Source organism: Lissotriton helveticus, chromosome 6, assembly GCF_964261635.1.
Source record: "Lissotriton helveticus chromosome 6, aLisHel1.1, whole genome shotgun sequence".
Taxonomy (NCBI): Eukaryota; Metazoa; Chordata; class Amphibia; order Caudata; family Salamandridae; genus Lissotriton; species Lissotriton helveticus.
This window is the reverse complement of record NC_136067.1, coordinates 893,702,249-893,726,166: the sequence shown is the minus strand read 5'-3', so window position 1 is coordinate 893,726,166 and position 23,918 is coordinate 893,702,249. Positions and strand designations below refer to the sequence as shown.

The 23,918-nt window shown below is 46.3% G+C and overlaps 1 protein-coding gene across 1 annotated transcript in view; it reads right to left on the bottom strand.

The window, feature by feature from the left end:
• LOC144762544 (amine sulfotransferase-like) overlaps positions 1-23,918 on the bottom strand; it is a 698,038-nt gene that overhangs the window by 609,910 nt on the left and 64,210 nt on the right. The window contains exon 3 of the mRNA XM_078647775.1: positions 1,423-1,631. Within this exon, the coding sequence (XP_078503901.1) occupies positions 1,423-1,631 (209 nt within the window). The remainder of the gene's footprint in view (positions 1-1,422; positions 1,632-23,918) is intronic.

Genomic DNA, 23,918 nt, shown 5'->3' with positions numbered 1-23,918 from the left:
CTTTTAATTACTCACTTAAACAGACAGTCAGACAGCTACTAAATCCTCCATCCACACAGTTATATATCTACTCCATCTTCAATACAGATTGGTATATATTTATAATAGATATTTAAATTTCAAACTAAACCACATTCACTGGATGATGTCATCAGTGATGCCATTTGAGATGTCATCAGTGATGTCATCAGTGATGTCACTGACCATGTCATGAATGATGCAATATGTGACATCATCAGCAGTGCATTGCGGGTGCGTGAGTTATAGTTAGCAGAACTAACTATAACTGAGGAATTTCTATGGTTTTGTACGAGTGAAATGGCCAGCTAACTATATTACCCCTGAAACCTATGTTTTTTTCTGTGAATATATATGTACATACATATTTTTTTAATGTTGCACTCTATATTTTAGACAAATCTTTCTGTCTTTCATCATCTGAGCAATTGCATAGTTGGTGCTATAGTTGTATTTGCTGAGTTCTTTTAATTTATTGATACATTTTATAAACTGCTACACATTACCAAATGACTACAACAGAGTGCTAGATGAGCTAACAAGAGAGCAGTCTGTCGAAGAAAAAGGTGCAGTTGACTTCAATTAGACAAGATGTGTAAAATTGACTGAATTTGATCCTTGCTTCCACAGGAAGACAGAGGGAAACTTTCAGGGCCAGCTTGACATGCTTGCATTTACAAAGGTCTAGATTCATTCTGATTGTCTAACTCTTAAATAGATATGTCTAGAACTAAAAATAGTTGTTCATTAAATGGATTTTCCATGATCAAATACTGAAGAATCTTTGCATTACAATCAAATCCCATCAAAAGTCTGTTTGAAATAAAAATTAAGCCTGGGCGGAAGTGGCAAAAAAACTCTGCCGTGCTACTATTAGCTCCGCAAGCAGCGGAGTTCCATAGAAAAATGCCATTCACTGTGATTGCAAGCGGTCTCTTCTTTCCATTTTCTGCCGCTCAAGTAGATTTTTACTTGAGCGGCAGCTTTCTCAACGCAAACAAGCAGTTTCTCATTGCGAGCGGTCAGGAGCATACACGACCACTCGCCATGAGAAACCTGACAACCCCGCTTTGAAAAATCTCATCGGGATGTTTATTTTCCTCGCTTGCGGTCGCCAACTTGACGTCGACAATCGCGAGCGAGGAAAAATCTCACCGGGAGGTTGATTTTCCTCGCTCGCAGTCGCCAACTTGACATTGACAATTGTGAGCGAGGAAAAAAACTCCGCCCCACTACGCGAAGCGGAGTTTTTCGGAACTCCGCGAGCTCCACGTAACCCGGAGTGCAGAAAACTCTGCAAACTCTGTGAGCGGAGCACATTTCACCGCCCAAGGTTAATAAATGATTTTTTGCTAAACTCACACTATATAGATGCCTTTGCAAACTTTCATAGACGTATCTTACCTTCCCTTTTTTTTGTCTTAACCCTTTTGGAACAAGATCATAAGGTAGGTGGGTGGAGAAGAGTCGTGGCGACGGTCGCTTGGTATGATCCATATGTTTAAGGTTGTATTCGATCGCTGGAACTTGATCAATCGTTTGAACATTTTCAGTTCCATTCCGGTAACCTTCATTATAAATTAGAGTCAAGATCTGCTGCATCCACACTGTACCTATAGAAGTCAATATGATGATGGTCAAATGAAAGTTCAGTAACTTTGCCCATGCACAGATGTAGGAAAGTGAAATTAGTCTTGAATTTTGATTTTTTATACATGGTGCTTTTTAAAAACAATGTTAGCTTCTGGGAACTCCAAACTGTTATTCTTGTTTTTCAAAAGTATTTTCTTAATTAACTTCAACTTAGTTCCATTAATATCGGCTTATACAATCATAACATTTCAACCCTGATTTAGATTTACTGGAATCGTGGAATTTTGCTTTTCAAACTGCCACTTGGAAATGTGGAGGGGTCTCCAACAATGGCAGAATTGCTGTATTCGCAAGTTATGTATCAGAGTGGGAGTGCGGTCGTTCTGGGGGTAAGAGTGTATGGCCAGCCCCGCAAACTGAAATAAACAGCGACAACCTTCCAATTTTGTGAGTATTCACTATACAGTTGCAGGTTCTTTCTAAGCATAGTTAAGCGAGCAAATCTGCTTTTGAAAAGGGCCGAAGTAAGAGCTTGTTCATGAATGTTGAGGGCATACCCATATAGCCAATGGAGGTGTAGCAAAAGCAGTTTCCCGATTGAATGCTTCCACTCAAAAAAATCAGATTACTCTTTTTAAACATACCAGCTATCGTTGATACTATCTCCTCATGACCACATAAACACATTTAGAAACAATGTGCATTAGGACATTACATTCAATAAAAAATGCAAACAATAAAATCTACAGTTATATATTATATAAGCACAAAACATTTAAAACATAAACTCTATTTTAAACAAATAAACATGCAAGATCCTTGATAGAAAACATCTTAGAGTCCCATACCTCCCTGACTAGATTTAATTCCCTATTTTTGCGATCCTCTGCCTCACTTTCAATGCAACGCACCCTGCTTCAGATCTAATCCTTTTTGATTCAGTCTCCCCATTATTTGTTTTCTGGGATGCCCAGGTCACTGCAAAAACAACTATCTAGGCATCAGTTGCTGCAAGCAGAATCAAGGCCTTAACCAATTCTCATTACTCCCCTCTCAGTGGGATAAGTCTTGAGCAGATTCTTCTCAAATGGCAACAGGCGGACAGAGCCAGACATAGATTGTTGTGTCACACATTCACTCTTTCTCTGGCTTATAAGCCCATGCCCCCACCACCCCAGCTACTGGGAGATGCTCAAACATGAGCTTTGTGTATCACATACAATATTTACACCCAGGGTCATTCTTCAATTGAATACATTATTGTAATTTGACATTTTAGCGCCAATCCTAGTGCCTGCTACCGATCAGGGAAAGGATGGCCAGGTGACCCTCAGGCTGATCACGGAAATGTTGGTGCTCAAGCTTTCTCAGATCTCTTTTTGACAAATACCAGCGGCAGAGTTCCATAGAAAAATGCTGTTCACTGTGATTGCAAGCGGTCCCTTCTTTCTTTCTGCCGCTCGAGAAGATTTTTACTTGAGCGGCAGCTTTCTCAATGCGAACAAGCAGTTTCTCATTGCAAGCAGTCGGGAGCATATGCGACCACTCGCAATAAGAAACCTGACCACCCAGCATTGAGGAATCTCGCCAGGATGTTTATTTTCCTCACTTGTTGTCGTCAACTTGACGTCGACAATCGCGAGCAGGGAAAAATCTCGCCGAGAGGTTGATTTTCCTTGCTCCCAGTCGCCAACTTGACATTGACAATTGCGAGCGAGGAAAAAAACTCCGCCCACTACGCGAAGCGGAGTTTTTCGGAACTCCGCGAGCTCCGCGTAACGCAGAGTGCGGGAAACTCCGCAAACTCCGCGAGCGGAGCGCATTTCACCACCCAAGGTTAATAAAAATGATTTTTTGCTAAGCTCACACTATATAGATGCCTTTGCAAACTTTCATAGTCATAGCTTACCTTCCCTTTTTTTTCTCTTAACCCTGCTCTACTGACTTGTTCTGTTACATCAGGTCTGTGAAGGTCTGCCCAGGGGTTGTGCCACTGCTAGACCAAAAAATAAAAAGCAAACTTAAATAACTACAATGATGAAACTAATATGGATAAAAATGAGAGACTAGCACCTCTGCAGCCACCCCCTTGAGGAATGAAACTAAAGCTGTTTTAGTGTAATCACAACTCTTTTTCTAGATACTTTTGATGAGTTTCTGGGGCCTGATATGGGGGAGTGAATCCCTTCTTTGGGTAAACATGTCATTTGACACTTTATTTGGGTGAGTTGAACACACATTGGTGCATTTAACTACATTATTCCTCTTATTTGTAAAACATTCATTGAACTGAAAAAAGAAAGCAAACATATATGTAAATATTGGCAAAGTTAAAACAAATTAAGGGAAATTTAAGCTAGTAAATAACAAAGAGGACCTCACCTTCCCATCTCCTTTGAAGAATACACTTAAAAATGACACGCCAAATTCTTTGAGTCACATTAATTTTCCTAAAGGTGATTGCTGTGCAAGTCTGACAACAACAAGTGAAAACAGAACAGAATGCTACATTTGTATAATAATAAATGAAAGCACAAAAATTAGAACAGTAATCACATGGCTAAAGCAAGCCTTCGACACAATAATTTTAAATCCTAGTCTACTTTTTTTCACATGGCAAGTAAATGTTCCCATAAATTATTGTTTGAAAGTAGAATAGAATAAAATATGATGCAACTTGTTCTCTTCTACATGGACACACAACATGGCTCGACAACAACGCACACAACATCAAGGAGCTCATCAACATCGTGAAGGAACTTTCCAACCCCAGTTCCAACACCAACGACATCCCGCCGTCGCAAGCCCTATGCGACTCCCTCACCACCTTCTTCCACCGCAAGATAGTATACATCCATGACAGCTTCAACACCCAGACAGCCCCAACAGACAGCAACACAACAGACCCTCCGCACACCATCGACCACATCCCCTTGCTAGCCTGGACCAGCGTGAGCGTCGATGACACAATCAAGACCATGAGCACAATCCACTCCGGCTCTCCGTCAGACCCATTCCCGCACCACATCTTCAACAAAGCAAGCAGGTCCATCGCACACCACCTACGCAACGTCATCAACCTCTCCCTTGAGACCGCGACCTTCCCAGAGAGCTGGAAACACGCCAAGATCAACGCCCTACTCAAAACAACCAAGACATACCAAAGAGACCTCAAGAACTTCCGACCCATCTATCTGCTCCCCTCCCGGCCAATGTCATCAAGAAAATTGTTAACACACAGCTAACCCGATACCTCGAAGAGAACAGAATCCTGGACCCTTCCCAGTCAGGGTACCGCAGCAACCACGGCACCGAGACTGCCCTCATTGCTGCCACCGACGACATCAGGACCCTGCTAGACATTGGGGAGACTGCAGCACTCATCCTCCTAGACCTCTCCAACGCCTTCTACACCGTCTGCCACCGCACACTACGCACACGCCTGCACTCCGCAGGGATCCGAGATAAGGCTCTGGAATGGACCACCTCCTTCCTCTCCGGCAAAACCCAGAGAGTCCGCCTTCCCCGTTCCGTTCCGAAGCCTCCGAGATCATCTGCGGCGTACCTGAAGGATCCTCCCTCAGCCCGACACTCTTCAACATTTACATGGCCCCGCTCACACACGTCGCCCGACAGCACAACCTCATCTCCTACGCCGATGACACTCAACTGATCCTCTCACTCACCAAGGACCCCATCACCGCCAAAGCCAACCTCCATGAAGGAATGAAGGCCGTTGGATGAAGATCAGCCATCTGAAGCTGAACTCGGACAAGACGGAGGTCCTCATCCTCGGCTCCAACCCGTCACTGGGGGCAGCCCGACCCCCACCGACCATGCACGCAACCTGGGAATCATCCTCGACTCAACGCTCTCAATGACCAAGCAAGTCAACGCCGTCTCCTCCTCCTGCTTCAACACCCTCTGCATGCTCTGCAATATCTACAGATGGATCCCGACAGATACAAGAAAGGCAGTCACCCAGGCCCTCGTCCGCAGCAGACTCGACTATGGAAACGCCCTCTATGCGGGAGCCCCGACCAAGCTCATCAATTGACTACAACGTATCCAAAACGCCTCGGCATGACTGATCCTTGATGTACCATAACACGGCCACATCACCCCCCACCTGAGAAACCTACACTGGCTCCCCGTCAACAAGAGGATAGCCTTCAAGCTCCTCATCCACACACACAAGGCACTCCACAAGACCAGCCCAGCCTACCTCAACAGATGGCTCTCTTTCTACACCCCCAACCGCCAACTACGCTCTGCCGACCTCTCACTCGCCACTGTCCCGCGCATCCGAAGAACAATCACCGGCGGGAGATCCTTCTCCCACCTCACCGCCAAGACACAGAACACCCTCCCACTGAGCCTACGACCAGCTGACCTTCAGGAGGATACTAAAGACCTGGCTGTTCGATCAGTAGTGGCCATCACCTACCCCCCCCCCAGCGAATTGAGAACCTCACAGTTATGTAGTGCGCTTAACAAATGACTGATTGATTGATTGATTGATTGATGCTTTGTTTTCCATGTACATTTGTGAAGACACCCCTATAACTCTACAAATACTTTATAAAAAATGTAGGAAATGTTTTAAGCAAAACTGAAATTGAAGCTCACAGTGACCATGTTTAAGAAACTTGCAGATTAATGACAGCTATCTGCTGAACAAGACAATTATTCTGACAATTTAATTTTCAAAAGAAAAAATATCTTGGTTGACTGATGTTAAACAAAAAAATCACGAAAATGAATACGTTTGATTATGGTGTTCTGGAACTTTAACCTTAAATTTGCATTTGCGATTTTGGGCAGCCAATGAAGTAATTTCAATGACTGTGAAAACTCACCCTTTTTCCGAGCTTCACATAGTTATTCGTTACTTCTTAACATCAATATTTCTTCCACTCATGGCACACGCTATTAATTGCAGTTTTCAAAATACTACAATGAAATAAACACAATTAATGATAGGAATTTGATGGCTCCAAATTCATAAAACAGATTGCCCATGAAATTTTAGTCTGATAACATTTAAGTGCAATAACAAATGCAATCAAAGATTATAGTGTGGGGTGCTAAAGGGCGCACAGCAAGATGGCCGCACCTGTGTGAGGCTCTGCCCGGCTAAGCCAAGATCCGAGCATAATCCGCCTACAATCCTGATCATCTGCAGTTTCCAGAGAGCAAAAGTGACCTAGGCGGTGTTTGAAGTACAGACGCACCGGTATCCACATGGCCTGGCATAAAATGGCGGAGCTGGCCGGGCCATGATCGTGAAGGCTGACTGATCGGCGGCGCATGTCGCAGCAGCTACGGAGCAGAGTGAGGCCGGGGACTGTGCGGAGGACAGCGGAAGATACGGACACCTCCTCGGCCCTTGCCGGGATGGAGCGGCACCCTGCAATCCGCAGTTATCAGTGGTAGAGCGGGCGTTCCTTGCTGGAATTACGGCGCCTGGGCCCTGGGCGCCGGTAGCGGTGAGTGTGGAACGATTGACGCCGAGTCGCTGCTCGTGGAGGCGGGGGTGGCCTGAGTGCAGGCTGGGTCCGGGTCTCGCTGCTGGGCACTGGGGGCTTGAGGCTGCCGCGAGGAGAGGCTCCGGGAAGCTGTGATCGCTGGGCGGACAGGGCCCCGAGCTCCACAAGGCCTACCCTGGGTGCGGTGCCTGTGCTGATTTGCCGAACTTAGCCCTTTGAGGGGATTGCGAGACAGTGAGGTGACTGGCTGATTTCCTGGGCCTGTTGATGGTGGCTCTACTGGGTTCTGCACCCCTCCCCGGGTCTGTTGTTACTGCATGACTTTCCCCATTTTTGGATATTTACCGCCACTGGCAGAACTATCCGGGCTGACTCCCTGAGCAGGGCTGTTGCTGTAAGACAAGGTCGGAGTCCCCATTTCTACCCAAGAAACCCTGTGGTGTGAGCCTCTGGGGATTGAGGGCTGTGTACTTTGGGATATTACCGGCAGCTGGAAGACATTACCACAAACGTTTTTTTTGTACGCCATTTGACCTTAACCACGGACTGCTTACATCTTGCTGGTCGAAAGGTTATGCTTGCCTCACCCCCGCCTGACCCTGCCTGCCAGACCACTCTTTGAGACCTACACACTTGAGCGCTTGTTGCGACGCCTGGACTGCAGGGCGAGGTGCGCGTGCTAAGACATTAATTCTACTACTACTGCTCATCATTGACGGCCTCTGCCGCAGCGACCTGTGTGTGAGGTGGCTTAATTGTGTGTGGCTGCTCTGGAAGGTGCCACGATGGGCAGGAACGAGAAGTCCCAGACACGTCTCACGTTTGAGGCGCGTAAAACACCGAAACCTTCCAAAAAGGCGGCCTCGGAGGCGGAGGCCCCTGTGACAGAGCAATCCACCTTGGAAACCACGCTCCTCGCAATGCAACGCAGCCTCCAGTCCATAGAGGGTGCGATGGCTACGGTGAACCATCGATTGGAACATATGTCTTCCCAATTGGAAAAACAAAATGTCCGCATGGGAGAGGTTGAGCAGCGGGTGTCTGCAGCCGAAGATGGTCTTAATGACATGGCGGGGAAGGCCTTGAATATGGAGAAGGACCTCACCCTCATACAAGCGAAGAATGAGGATTTAGAGGCCCGTTCCCGAAGGAACAATATACGTATTATTGGGCTGCCGGAGTCCACAAATGTGGTGAACATGGAGTCCTTCATTGAACGGTTAATCACAGAGATTTTTGGTACCACCCACCTGTCCTCTATGTTCGTTATTGAACATGCGCACCGCTCTTTGGCCCCCAAGCCGGTCCCTGGTGCATCCCAGCGCCCGGTGATCGCTAGGATGTTAAACTATAGTATAAACTATACTATTTTGAGAATGTCCAGGGAGAAAGGGACAATTGAGCACCAAGGAAATATACTTACTTTTTTCCCGGATTTCACGGTGGCAGTGCAAGCGGCTCGTCGAGAGTTTGGAGCCGTTAAGAAATTTTTGCAAGCTGAAGGGGTCCCCTACACAATGCTCTACCCGGCTCGTTTGCGGATTGGAAGAGATGCTGCATCAAAAATTTTCACCACTCCAAAAGCGGCCATGGAACATGCAAAGAAATTGAAGAAACGGCGACGTGAATCGCAGGCGACCTCTGATGTGGACGAGTGTAGTGGACTGCACCGATATTTACCAGCTATAGAGGGCGCTGCTATATATGGGATGGGAGTCTGTGGGTCTTCTGGAATGTTGCTCTATGTTCTTCTTTTTTCATGCCTCAGCTTGGTGTCTGTGCCTTATTTCATAGATACGATTCATAAAGGGGGTGGTGATGGACAGAGTATCTGAAATAAGCAGAACACTCCTACCCAGTCAAAAGATCAGGGCTTGATCCATCACCGTTTTTTAGCTCACTGCACCATCCCAGCTCAGAACCTGGCTACATGCAAATTAGTCTGACCCTGGCCCAGTGCATCATGGGAACAGGGCAGACCAAACTACCAAGCCAATTCTTTACTGGAAAGGAAACAAGCTTCCGGGGACCGGTATCTGGCATTACAGCCGTCTTCGGCCCGGCTTGCTTGAATCCTGATGGTGCAGTGAGCAAGGGACTCACATCTGAGCATACCCTTCCACACTTGTGGTGGCCAAAACGATTCATAAAGGGGGTGGTGATGGACAGAGTATCTGAATTAAGCAGAACACTCCTACCCAGTCAAAAGATCAGGGCTTGATCCATCACCGTTTTTTAGCTCACTGCACCATCCCAGCTCAGAACCTGGCTACATGCAAATTAGTCTGACCCTGGCCCAGTGCATCATGGGAACAGGGCAGACCAAACTACCAAGCCAATTCTTTACTGGAAAGGAAACAAGCTTCCGGGGACCCTTGCTCACTGCACCATCAGGATTCAAGCAAGCCGGGCCGAAGACGGCTGTAATGCCAGAAACCGGTCCCCGGAAGCTTGTTTCCTTTCCAGTGAAGAATTGGCTTGGTAGTTTGGTCTGCCCTGTTCCCATGATGCACTGGGCCAGGGACAGACTAATTTGCATATAGCCAGGTTCTGAACTGGGATGGTGCAGTGAGCTAAAAAACGGTGATGGATCAAGCCCTGCTCTGTTGACTGGGTAGGAGTGTTCTGATTAACTCAGATACTCTGTCCATCACCACCCCCATTTTTGAAATTATTTCATAGATACAGCAGTTATATCACGTTGTATATGATTGTCCTGGAACTGCAGGAACTATTATGTAGTTTGGTATTTTGCTTTGATGCGAATACTGTAGCTTACCCACCTCCTAGTAGTTGGGAGGACAGTAGCTCTCAACGCTCCCCAATGAGAGTACCCCAGATGTCTGTGCTTCTTTTCATGTTGGGTTGTGGTGGGTATGGTCAGGGTTGGGATGGCTTTGGCGAGTTGGGGGTGCTGAAGTGGGAGGGGGTTTTGGGCTTGGGTGGTTGCGGGGGTTCAAGGCTGGAATGGGTATTCTGAAATGGCACAAGATTAAGCATGGGCGGATTTTGCGGATCCACGATTCGCGGATTCAGCGGATTCACGGATCGTGGATCCGCAAAATCCGCGGATTCAGCGGATTTGCGGATTTGGGGGCGGGGCTTCCTCGAGCGTGTGGGCGGGGCCAAACGGACGGGGCTTCCACGCGAGCGCACATGCCTCTTGTGTGTCTAAAAGGTCAGAGACCGATCAGAGCAGCAGATTAAGAGACAGAAGCCCCTGGTCACAGGAACAGCACGGGGGTTGCGCTCGTATGCTGAATGAGTCACTGCATTTGCGCTTCAACTAGTTCCAGCGACCAAGTGTGTGTCACTATGCAATCGCGCCGAAGTGCGCAGGGGTCCCTTGAGTGAAATGTCCATCATAGTGGGTAAATGGCGGGAAGACGGTGCACACCTCGAGTGTGTGGGCGGGGCCAAACGGACGGGGCGTCCATGCGAGCATGCCTCTTGTGTGTATAAAAGGTCAGAGACCGATCAGAGCAGCAGATTAATTTTTGGGCTGATGAATGAGTCACTGAATTTAAGCTTCAACTAGGGCACATGCTTTATTGATATTTGCAAGTGTTTCCTGTTGAGGTTTATTTTTTTGTGCCAGGACCGTCGTGCCCGAATGAACCCTGCCCTTCATATTTATTCAAGAAGACACCACTGTTGAAATAATTTACGATGGCGCCGGCAAGCTGCCAGCGCCATCCTGCAAAAGTTACTTAATTAGCTTCAACAGGAAGCTCCAACTGCTAAAATAAAGCAGGCGCTCGAGCCCCTGCTGTATCTTATCTGTTAGAGCTTCCTGTTGAAGCTAATTAAGTAACTATTGCAGGATGGGCGCTGGCAGCTTGCCGGCGCCATCGTTAATTAGGCGCGCTTGAACTTTTGACCGCAAAATCCGCTCCGATCGCGGATTGCGGATTTTCGGCAAATCCGCGAGAGTTCGCGGATCGCGGATTTGCCGAAAATCCGCAAAATCCGCGATCGGAGCGGATTTTGCGCTCATGCTTACACAAGATGCTGTGTTTGATATATTGGTCCTATGCGGGCAAAGGCACGTGACGTACTGTATTGGCTGGCCTGGAGGTTATGGGGTCAATGTGGAACATGTGGTAACCTTACGAAACTTTTATGGGGATGAATTATACAGTTTGCTTCCTAACCTGGAACATCCGTGGGCTGAACTCCCCAAAAACGATTAGATCAGTTTTCGCCCATCTGGATCGGTTGGGAGTGCAAGTGGCTCTGCTGCAGGAGACCCACCTCACTGTAGATTCAGCCAAGGGAATAGGTGTACGTTGGGCGGGTATCAGGGTGGCCTCCTCTTAATCTTCCTACTCTAGGGGGGTGCTGGTGTTATTGAAATAGGGCGTCCCTTTCACAGTGTACAGGGAGGAGACAGATGATCAGGGGAGAGTGGTGCTCCTTTATGGATGCTTGGGCGGTATGAGTGTGCTGACAGTGAATGTCTATGGCCCAAATGTGGATGACCCCTCCTTCTATTCTGATGTATAGAGTAGAATTTCTGGGTTCCCTCCTGCGACGATCATATGGGGTGGCGATTTTAATGTATGTCTGGACCCACGACTAGATAGAACGGGTAGTAGCGAGGCACGTCTTAAGCAAGCCTCTGAGGCTCTGCAAGGGATCTGTGATGCAGGGAACCTTTATGATGTGTGGCGGTGTCGACATCCTGATAGTAAGGAAAGCACGTTCATATCCACTGTCCATGGGTCCTGGTCTCGTCTCAATTTTTGGCTACTTTCTGAGACTGCTTGTGCATGGGTGTCGGAGGTGAAACATGAGGCACGCACGCTGTCGGACCACTCCCTGGTTACTTTGGCACTACAGGTTCCCACGTGCGAGCACCCCCCTTATTCGTGGCGTTTGCAGCCTACGGAACCGGCTGATCCGGTTTTTCGACAGCCCATTACGAAGGCGATTGGCGACTATTTTAGTGAAAAGGAGGGCACGGTGGACAGTGCGGGAGTGCTTTGGGAGGCCTTCAAAGTTACTATATGTGGGGTGTGCATTGGTGCGCAGGCAGGAGTGCTGCGAGATATCCGGCGCCGCATTAAAAAGCTGGCATCCGATATTTCCGCACTTGAGCTGGAGTATGAGGCTACTCCCTCCTCACTGATATTGGCGGACATACGGTCCCTCGTCACCGAATATGATGAAACAGTGGATCAAGAGTTACTCCATTGTTCCCGTTGTAGAATAGCTCGCTATTACGGTGAGGGAGGGCGCCCGAGTCGATCCGTAGCACAGAAACTTGCAACGCCTAAGACCCAGGAACACATTGCGGAGATACTGGATCAAGATGGCATGCCGCATTGTTCCACGCCTGAAGTTAGTGAGTCGATTGTGCAATTTTATACCTGCTTGTATGCTGCCAAACACGATATCTCCCCATAGGAGATAGGCAACTATCTGGACGACGTGGCACTGGGCTGGCTCTCTAATGTGCAGAGGGAATATCTTGTGGTGCCGTTTGATGAGGAGGATGTTAAAATGGCAATTATGGCACTTCCCACCTGCAAGGCGGCCGGCATGGACGGACTACCCCGTGAATTTTATAAAGCATACGCATCTGAACTATCCCCGAGATTACTGGAAGTCTTCGCAGAGGCTTATGACACTGGTCAATTGCCTCCGTCTCTTCGAGAGGCGCTAATAGTGATGCTTCTGAAACCCGATAAGTCCCTAAACACATGTGAATCATACCGACCGCTATCCATAATAAATATAGACGCAAAAATATTGGCCAAAATGATTGCAACTAGATTGCAACCCTTGGTCCCCTTGCTGGTCCTCCTGGATCAGTCTGGATTTGTCACGGCGCGCTCCACGACAGATAATCTTCGTACTATTTTTTTGACATTGCATTATTTCTCGCCTGACTTTCAAGCAGTTGCCGTACTTTTAGATGCAGCGAAAGTCTTCGATTCTTTACAATGGTCATATATGTTTACCGTATTACTGCAAATGGATTTCCCCCCTTTTCTTTTGCAATGGATCAGGGTACCGTATGACGACCCTGTTGCTAGGGTGCATGTGAATGGATGGGTCTCCTCACAGATTCCAATCAAGAGTGGCAACCGTCAAGGTTGCCCTCTGTCCCCATTCTCTTTTCGCTTGCCCTTGAACCGCTTGCCTGTAAGCTTCGGCAATTACATGGAGAGGCCGCGTTGCGTTTCCGTCAGCGTCCGCTGGTGGTGTCACTTTTACGTGGACGATATGCTGCTTTATGTGCGAGATCCAGAGGTACATCTGTCCGCGCTGCTCCGGGAATATGTTAAATTTGAGCGCTTTTCTGGCCTAGGAATCAATTGGTTAAAATCAATGGTCTTCCCACTCACGGAACACACAAAAGAGATTACGCTAGACTTCCCGCTGACTTGGACATCAGACCCAGTCAAATATCTGGGAGTCTGGATCCATAGGGACCCAGCGGTGGTGATTTCGGATAATTATGGGCGGGCAATCGTGAATATTACAGACAGATCTGAACGATGGGAGCACTTACCCCTTTCGTTGGCGGATCGGTTAGCAGTCCTTAAGATGACTTTCCTCCCCAAATTATTGTATTTCTTTATCAACATCCCTATAAAACTGAATATGGCATTTTTTTAAACTTTACAATCAGCGCTCTTGACATTTGTCTGGGGAGGGAAAAAGTCGAGATGTGGATGGGATCTTCTGAGGAGACCATTTGAACAGGGGTGTTTTGAGGCACATGATTTCAGACTCTATTATTTGTGCGCTCAGGCGCAGTTCGCCCATTATTGGCACTACCCGCAACGCTTCCAGCCTCACGTGGCCATAGAGGCGGATACGGTATTACCTATGGCGGTCCAGGCGGCAACACTTTCTGGTGGCACTGGTGGTCCTCGGACCGAGATTAGTCCCATGCATTGTGCAGCCTGGGCCTGACGACAACTTGCAGACAGAACTCAATTATCCTATTTATATGCCCCGTTATTGCCACTAAGGTCACATCCGGATATCTCGGCTGCACGCGAACGGCGAGCTCCTAATGAGTTGGCCAAGGTGGGAATTGTGAAACTTGGAGATCTCAACGTCAATGGTCGCTTCAAATCGTTGCATGAGGTGCGCACGGGAACGGACGGTGATTTCATGTTGAGGTTCATGTTTGTGAGAGTGAGGCAGGCCATTCAGGCAGCATATCCGGAGTTCCCAGTAGAGCCTACCACATTGCGGGCCCTGCAGGCAATGTTAACAAGTACTGAACACCAGGGCCTAATCACCAGACTCTATAATGCCTCCCTACGTGAGTGTGAGCAGCAAGAGAGTCCTTAGTTTGTGAAGTGGCAGAGGATGATGGGAGACACTTTCACTCCGTGGAAATGTGGATGATATGCTGTAAGCTCACTGGCCACCTGACAGCGAATTGCAATTTGCGAATTATACATTTTAAGTTTTTGCACCAATTGTATTACACCCCGCTGCAACTCTTTAAATATGGTCTGAGAGAAACTGCAATTGTGTGCAGTGTGGAGGAGCAGATGCGGATTTTGTGCATGTGGCCTGGCGGTGTGGGCGTGTGTTTGCATTTTGGGAGGACATGACGAGGATGCTAGCAGATATCACGCAGGAGCCGGCACGTTGCACCCCTGAAATATGTCTACTAGGGTATGTCCAATGCTTTAAGCTCTGCAATAGGCGACTCATTGCTATATCCACCCTGTTTGCAAAGCGAGCTGTGGCACAATGCTGGGGCGAAAACGCGGCTCCGACCAAGAAAAGGTGGCTCCGTGACCTATTGTATTGTAAGGCACAACTGCACATAAATGAGGAAGAGCTCCCTGAGACGTCCCGCCTGAAGGACTTTTGGGCTCCATTGACAGCTTACTTACTCACTTGTACAGACCCTGAGTAATTCTTTGTACATTGGCCTGTGTCAGCTTTCTGATCAGCTTCGTTTGGTTCCGAATCATGCTCCATGGGAGGACATTACCGGGACTCTTTGTTGTACATTGACTTTGATACCCGACTGTGATATAGCTCGCTCCAGGCCTCTCTCGTGACCGTTTCAACTACATTGTGTATGTACAGTTACATGTGTGCTTGTGCTATTTCGACGCTGTGTGGGTTCCAGCCTGGGTTGGGTGGGAGAGAAATGGGTGGGGGGTTTATTTTGCATTGTTTTGTTGTTGGTAAAGCTGATGATGCGATGTCACTACTATGTGCAGATGTATATCCTTGTTGTTGGATAAAAACTAATAAACATATTTAAAAAATTGTTTAAAAAAGATTATAGTGTAAGAAAGTGAACTATTAATTGGGGCGGGAGAGTACACACTTCAAGGAAAAATCACACCCCTTGTCAGTGTGAAACCTTAAAGTCACTAAATTAACCTGAGCTCAACCCCCTGGTAGCTACAGTATAGAGCACACAGACTGCAATGTGTTCAGTACATTTGCAGTACTAAAACAGTAATAGTAAAAATGCTAAATAATACAGATCCCAAACTGAATTAGAATACAGTTTAAAGTAATAAATAAAATTACATCAAATGACAGAAATCTAAGAAGGAGAAGCAGAAATATGATTTTTAAAGCTTTAAGTAGGAATAGAATCACGAAGTGCCAATGATAGTTAATGGTCGTAGTTGACCAGGACCTAGATGACATTTGATGCTCACCCCAATGGAGCACAGGTCAGCTGTGCCAACCAGGTTCCTCCTGGTCAAAGATATCACCTTCTGACTTTACTCCTTTACGGCTCAATCCACCATCCATACACTTCTAAAGCACACTAGGACATCCAGAGAGGCATTTAGAGACTCACAGGGTGTCAGGTAGAGAGCAACAGCAGGGCCTAGTTCAGGTAAACATGCAACTGGTCAGCTGTATAGTTGCAGGAAAGGCCTATTGTAGTTTGTTGTATCCAAGTAGGTTGAACAGGAGGTCAGTGTCATGCCTGCAAAACTAAAATCGGCAGAATTGCCGAAGACGAGATAGACGTGGTTGGCAATGGTTGGCAAAGGTGTCTACAGGAGATTTAGAGCATGCGCAGTGTTCGCGCATGCGCAGACGTCATGTAATGCAAGACTTAAACCCGCCCCAAACAATTGGGAACCGCTTTGCGTTTAGCCAGCTGTATCCTGTTTCGTTCCGGGTCATGGTTTAGGCGTCCGAGGAGCTAGCGTTTCATGGAGGAAGGAGGTCGTGTTTGTCTCGAGATATTGCGCCTGTTCGTGGTATCGTAAGTCTAAGAAGCGGCTTGCTTCTTGACATTTGTTCTGATTTATTTGCTATATTGTTTTGGACCTATTTGGATTACTAGTGCAGTTTACTAGTCATTTGATTTTTGTTTGCTTGGGCTGTTCGCCACGTATTCTGACCACTTATCTTTGAGTGGGGTTTGTTTATTGCTCTACCGTTCTGTGGTGAAGCTTGGGGAAGTTTATTTACAGCGTAGGCGACAGTCTCATTGGTAAGTGTCATACACAGAAGAGGTTATCTTATCACCATACCAATTAGGCTTTATTGATTTTGTCCTTTCATATTTAGATGCATGTTGTATCGGATGATACATATCCAGGAAGATATTTTGGGGACCCATATTGTTTACTTCATTTCCTTATCAGCTCTCTCCACTATCGAGAAGGTACATACATATAACATTAATATCTTTTTGGGACCATTACGGGAGGGGATTGTTTTCATTCCTTGTTTTTGTATTTTCACTACAGATTCATACCCAGAAGACAAACCATTTTCTGAGTGGAAGAAGATTGTGGAGCACTATTTGTTCTTCCCCCTCCTATCCTTGTTTTGTTCCCCTGTTTTCCCCCTTGTTACTCTTTGGGTGTTAGTGGTTATTCCTGACTCCTGGAGGGTGACGGGGGGAGAAAGGGTGCTTAGCAGCGTGACTCCAGGACACCTCCGAGACAAAGAAGAAGCGTGCATGACAAAACGCGAAGCCATTATCGAATTGTCTCCCGGGTGTCATGGATCTCACATTACAGGATGTAGCAAATATGGTGGGGAATCTCCAACGAGAGACCCAAACCATTGCAGACAGACTGGAAGCACTAAGCGTGCATAGAGAAGACAGAGGAGCAGGTGCCAGTAATCAAAATCCTGTAGTTCAAGTAGTCACACCATTCCTCTAGCGCCTCCTGAGCGATTTTATGGAGATCCCTCGAAATGCGCTGCATTTCTAACACAGTGTCAGTTGCATTTCTTGTGCAAAGCTCCCTGTTTTCCAAATGATCAGGCTAAGGTGGCCTTTGTCCTATCATATTTAGGGGGTTCAGCAGCAAATTGGACTATTCCCTTAATAGAGAAAGATGATCCCTTATTGTTGGATTATGACGCTTTTCGCAGGGAATTGCGTAAGATGTTCAATAAACATTCATTCACTCATGCAGCAGACACGGAGTTGTTGAATTTGAAACAGGGCTCAATAGATCTTATTACCTATATTTCTACATTTAATAGATTAGTGGTAGAAGCTGATTGGCCCGCTAATAAACGCAGTGCCCTTTTTTATAAAGGACTGCTTGATGAACTTAAGGATGCATTAGCTCATGTGGTAGATCCTCCCTCTACATGTCCTGAATTAATTGACCTGGTGGTGAAACTAGATCATAAATTAGGTAAACGACGCAAAGATAGAGTACGTTTTGAGTACCCCAAATTTAGCACTAAAGAGCGAAAGGCGGATATTGAAGTGAAATCCGAGGAAGCAGCACCCATGCAAATAGGCAGTATCAGGGGGCCGTTGAGTGAGGCTGAAAAACAACGACGTAGAGAGAACAGGTTGTGCCTTTATTGTGGCAAGGCAGGACATTTTTTGAGGGAATGTCCAATAAAACCCAAACAGTTCCGCAAATCGGAAAACTAACAGACCCGAAGATAACAGAGGCCTTATCGCCGGGTCCATTGGTTCACATGGTCTCATCATTAATGACACATACAGAACACTTCTTTATCTCATCCGAATTATCATGGCTCTCTACTTCTATGACACAACCCATCATGATCGATTCCGGAGCTTCCGGCAACTTTATAGATTGTCGATGGGCGATCACCCATGACATCCCTAGTGTGCGTAAACAAGTCTCAGAGGAAGTGTATACCATAGATGGGAGTCCTTTGAAATCCGGGCCCATCACGCATTCAAGTATCCCGTTGGGGATGTATATTGGCTCCACACACTGGGAGACTCTTGCTTTTGATTTAATCGAATCGCCTCACTTCCCAGTGGTGTTGGGACTTCCCTGGTTACGTCTCCATAATCCCAAAATAGATTGGCAAAATAATAACCTCATTTTTGGGGAAGGGTGTGAACAACACATATGCACTAAAAGTACGGACCTTCCAGTTTCCTCTGCCCAGAGTATTGTGAAGCCCCTAACAAGGAAGATTGCAGTTGCTTTAGATAACACCAAAGAGCCCTATTCAGTAGAACAGCCCGACACCGTTCTACCCCCTGTGTATGAGGAATACATGTCAGTTTTTGATAAAAAACAAGCAACCTGTCTGCCTCCCCATCGTGTATACGATTGCCGTATCGATTTGCAGCCTGGCGCATGTATACCAACTAGTCGGGTGTACTCCCTTACGGAAAAAGAAAATGTCTATTTAAGTGAATACCTTGATACCATGCTAGATCTTGGTTATATTAGACCCTCCAGATCTCCAGCCTCATCAGCGTTGTTTTTCATTCCTAAACGGGAGGGTGGTTTACGCTGGTGTATTGACTATAGGTCTCTGAACACCATTACAATCAAGAACAAGTATCCCTTATTTATTTATTTATTTTATAGCACTTATAAGGCGCACAGCTACCCACAAAGGGTTTCCCGGCGCCGAACCAGCAACACACAAAACACGTCTGGAGAGAGAGCAGTCAAGCACTTATTTGTCGAACAACCAGGTTTTTACGCTTTTTCTGAATTTCAAATAGCTTTCCTCCTTGCGTATATGAATGGGCAGTGTGTTCCACAAGGTTGGGCCCAGATAGGAGAAAGATCTCCCGCCCATTCTGGCCCGTTTAACCCTTGGAACCGCAAAGTTCGCAGCTGTACCTGAACGAAGGCTGCGATTGGGGAGGTAGGGCTTAGCAAGGTCCTGTAGGTATTTGGGGGCAGTGCCAGCTTTGATTTTAAATAGATAGTTCAGGGTTTTAAAACGAATCCGGTTTTCAACCCTGAGCCAATGCAGGTCCCTAAGGTGTTTAGTGATCCTAGCGGATCTCGGGATTCTGCAAAGCAGTCTGGCAGCAGCATTTTGCACCAGTTGCAGACGTTTTATTACTGCTTTGTTTGAGCCCAGGTACAAGATGTTACCGTAATCAAGCCGAGATGTCACTAAGGCATTGACTACGGTCTTCTGGGTAGATGATGGTAACATCCAGACAATTTTGCGTAGCCATTTAAGAATGGCAAAACATATGCCTGCCACCTTATTGGCTTGCTGAGTCATAGATAAACGGTCATCTATGATGACCCCAAGGTTTCTAACCTGAGAGGCTGGAGGTGGAAGTTTACCTAGTGATGATGGCCAGTGGGGATCACTCCAGAGGTCTTTGCTGTTCCCTAAAAGAAGGACCTCTGTTTTCTCCCCATTTAATTTAAGTTGATTGGCTGACATCCAACTAAATATTTCCTGAAGGCCTAATTTTAATGCAGATGGAGCAGATGACGCAGATTTGGTGAGTGAAAACAGAATTTGCGAATCATCTGCGTAGGTCATCAAAATAAGACCAAAATTTTCTGCCAGATTTGCCAACGGTCGCAGGTACAAATTAAAAAACAAAGGGCTCAGGATCGATCCCTGTGGCACACCATGAGGAGAAAAGAATACCTCAGAGCATGCCTCCGAAGAGGAGATCTGGAAAGTGCGGAGGGATAAGTATGATCTAATCCATTCCAGTGCTTTGCCCTCGACACCACTCTCCCCCAGCCTGCCGAGCAGTATGGAGTGAGAAATGGTGTTGAAGGCCGCACTAAGATCCAACAAGACCAATGCAACTGTTTGGCCATCGTCCATAAGCTCCCTGATCTTTTCTGTGATCCCGAGCAGGGCCGTCTCGTTGGAATAACCTGTTCTAAACCCAGATTGGGATGAATGGAGAAGCTCGTTTTTTTCCACATAGGCTGAAAGTGCCTTATGAATGTGCCTCTCTAGAATTTTAGAAAAGGCAGGCAATAATGAGATTGGACGATAGTTGGCCAATATCATAGGGTCTGCGGCCGGCTTTTTAAGTAAAGGAGTGACCATAGCATGTTTCCATAGAGCAGGAACTGTGGCCTGCTCTATGGAGGCATTCAGTATCTCTGCTATTGAAGTCATGGCGGAATCCTTTAAATTACTTATGATACTGATAGGAATAGGGTCGCGGGGGGAACCAGATTTGATCGATTTTACCCTTACCACTCATCTCCTCTTTACTCGATCAAATAAAGGATGCGAAATGGTTCACGAAATTAGACCTCCGTGGGGCTTACCACCTCGTCCGTGTTAAAGAAGGAGATGAGTGGAAGACGGCCTTCTGCACCAAGTTTGGTCTCTATGAATACTTGGTGATGCCCTTCGGGCTTTGTAATGCTCCTTCAGCATTCCAATATTTCATCAATGAAGTGCTGAAGGAGTATCTTGAGAAAAGTGTTATCGCCTATATTGATGACCTACTAATCTATTCCGAGACCCTTGATGAACATATTGGACATGTAAAAAAAGAGGTTTTACACCGATTGCAAAGCAATTACCTTTTTTGTAAATTAGATAAATGCTTCTTCCATCGCCACCAGGTCGCCTTTTTGGGATTCATTGTATCAGCACACGGTCTGAGCATGGATCCTCAAAAGGTCAGTGCTGTCTTGGAATGGCCTCCTCCCAAAAATGTAAAGGAAGTACAACAATTCATTGGTTTCTCGAACATCTATAGACGCTTCATACACCAGTTTTCAGATCGTGTAGCTCCGATCACTCGCTTGTTGCGGAAAGGGGTCTCTTTTCAGTGGTCGGAGGAAGCTGACAAGGCATTTCACATTTTGAAGCGTGCATTCACGGAGGCCCCCATCCTGAAACCCCCTGATCCATCTTGTCCCTATGTGGTGGAGGTGGATGCCTCACAGGTAGCGGTAGGGGGTGTCCTTTCTCAAGCAGATACTGACACGGGTGAATTACATCCTGTGGCCTACTATTCGCACAAATTGACCCCAGCTGAAGTAAACTACACTGTAGGGGAGAGGGAACTCCTGGCTATCAAGAAGGTGTTGGAGGAATGGAGGCAGTATCTCTTGGGCACAAATCACACGGTTACTGTATTGACAGACCTTCGCAATTTACAGTATTTAAAGACAGTTAAAGCTTTGTCCATGAGACAATTGAGATGGACGCAATTCTTCAATGAATACGATTTCAGTATACATTTCAGGGCTGCCAGACAAAACGGTAAAGCAGATGCTTTATTTCGGTTGGGTTTTGAGCCATTACCTTGTGATGATACACCACCTTGTATCATTGCTCCTCAACAAATTATTGGAGTCCTCACTAAGGAAGATGATTTTCTACTACAAGTAAAAAATGCCCAACAAGAACCAGCTTCACAAGCAGTGTTACACCAACAGCAGTCTCTGGTCAAGGCAGACCTTCATTATGTGCAGGGAGGCTTATTCATTCCCACAATACCCCTTCAAAACCAGGTGATGGAGTGGTGTCATTCCCATGGTATAGCAGGGCATCCAGGATATAAGAGAACCGTAGAGTTAATCAAACGATACTGTTGGTGGCCTCATATAACGAAAGATGTTCAACAGTATGTCCGACTTGTCATGTATGTGCTCAAGGGAAGGTATCACATGAAGGACTAGTAGGTTTGTTGCTTCCCCTTCCCACACGTTTGGCTCCTTGGCAGTCTGTATCTATGGATTTTATTGTTGAGCTGCCAAGAACACTAAAGGGGAATAACACTCTCTTAGTCGTAGTGGACATGTTTACGAAAGCAGCTAATTTCATCCCGTTGAAAGGTTTACCTACATCCTCTGTTCTGGCAGAAATCTTCCTTCAACACATAATCAGATTACATGGTCTTCCCTCTATTTTGGTCACAGACAGAGGTGCACAATTCGTCTCCAATTTTTGGAGACAGTTGTGTGAAACTCTGAAAATTGAAGTCCGCCTCTCATCGAGCCATCACCCCCAGACGAATGGGCAAACAGAGCGGGTGAACCAAAGCCTTGAGCAGTTCTTATGATGTCAACTTCTGCAGGAACAGAAGGAGTGGGATGAATTGATTTGGTTGGCAGAACTGTCATACAACAATAGTCACCATTTTTCCACTCTGTTCACTCCTTTTTATGCTTCCTACGGTTTCCATCCTAAATTACTGCCCTTTTCTCCTTTGAGGCCTTGCGCCATTCCAGCCGTACAAGATTTAGTCACACATCTGCAGATAGTGCATTCCACCATCCATGACAACCTAGATAAAGCCAAAGCCGATTACAAGAAGGCAGCGGATGCACAAAGACATACAGGACCCACTTATCAAGAAGGTGACAAAGTTTCTCTGTCCACTAAACATCTGGCCTTAAAGGGAGTTTGTAAATTCAAGCCCAAGTACATTGGTCCTTTTCCCATTTTCCGAATCGTCAACCCTGTAGCCATGAAGTTGACACTACCACCATCAATGAAAATACACTCTGTCTTTCACATTTCTCTTTTGAAACCTGTAGTGCCTGAAACACATCCTCTTCCTATCGCTGTAGATGATGGTGATGAATATGAAGTGGAAGCTATCATTGACTCTAGAAGAGTGCGTCGTCGTCTCCAGTATTTGATCCACTGGAAAGACTATGGGGTTGAGGAAAGATCGTGGGAACCTGCCAGTCAAGTACATGCGCCTCGTTTTTTGCGAGCTTTTCACAGGAGATACCCGCACAAGCCCAAACCAGTGGGGGGCACTGTAGATGGGGTGTTCTGTCATGCCTGCAAAACTCAAATCGGCAGAATTGCCGAAGACGAGATAGACGTGGTTGGCAATGGTTGGCAAAAGTGTCTACAGGAGATTTAGAGCATGCGCAGTGTTCGCACATGCGCAGACGTCATGTAATGCGAGACTTAAACCCGCCCCAAACAATTGGGAACCGCTTCCCGTTTAGCCAGCTGTATCCTGTTTCGTTCCGGGTCATGGTTTAGGCGTCCGAGGAGCTAGCGTTTCATGGAGGAAGGAGGTAGTGTTTGTCTCGAGATATTGCGCCTGTTCGTGGTATCGTAAGTCTAAGAAGTGGCTTGCTTCTTGACATTTGTTCTGATTTACTCGCTGTATTGTTTTGGACCTATTTGTATTACTAGTGCAGTTTACTAGTCATTTGATTTTTGTTTGCTTGGGCTGTTCGCCACGTATTCTGACCACTTATCTTTGAGTGGGGTTTGTTTATTGCTCTACCGTTCTGTGGTGAAGCTTGGGGAAGTTTATTTACAGCGTAGGCGACAGTCTCATTGGTGAGTGTCATACACAGAAGAGGTTATCTTATCACCATACCAATTAGGCTTTATTGATTTTGTCCTTTCATGTTTAGATGCATGTTGTATCGGATGATACATATCCAGGAAGATATTTTGGGGACCCATATTGTTTACTTCATTTCCTTATCAGCTCTCTCCACTATCGAGAAGGTACATACATATAACATTAATATCTTTTTGGGACCATTACGGGAGTGGATTGTTTTCATTCCTTGTTCTTGTATTTTCACAACAGATTCATACCCAGAAGACAAACCATTTTCTGAGTGGAAGAAGATTGTGGAGCACTATTTGTTCTTCCCCCTCCTACCCTTGTTT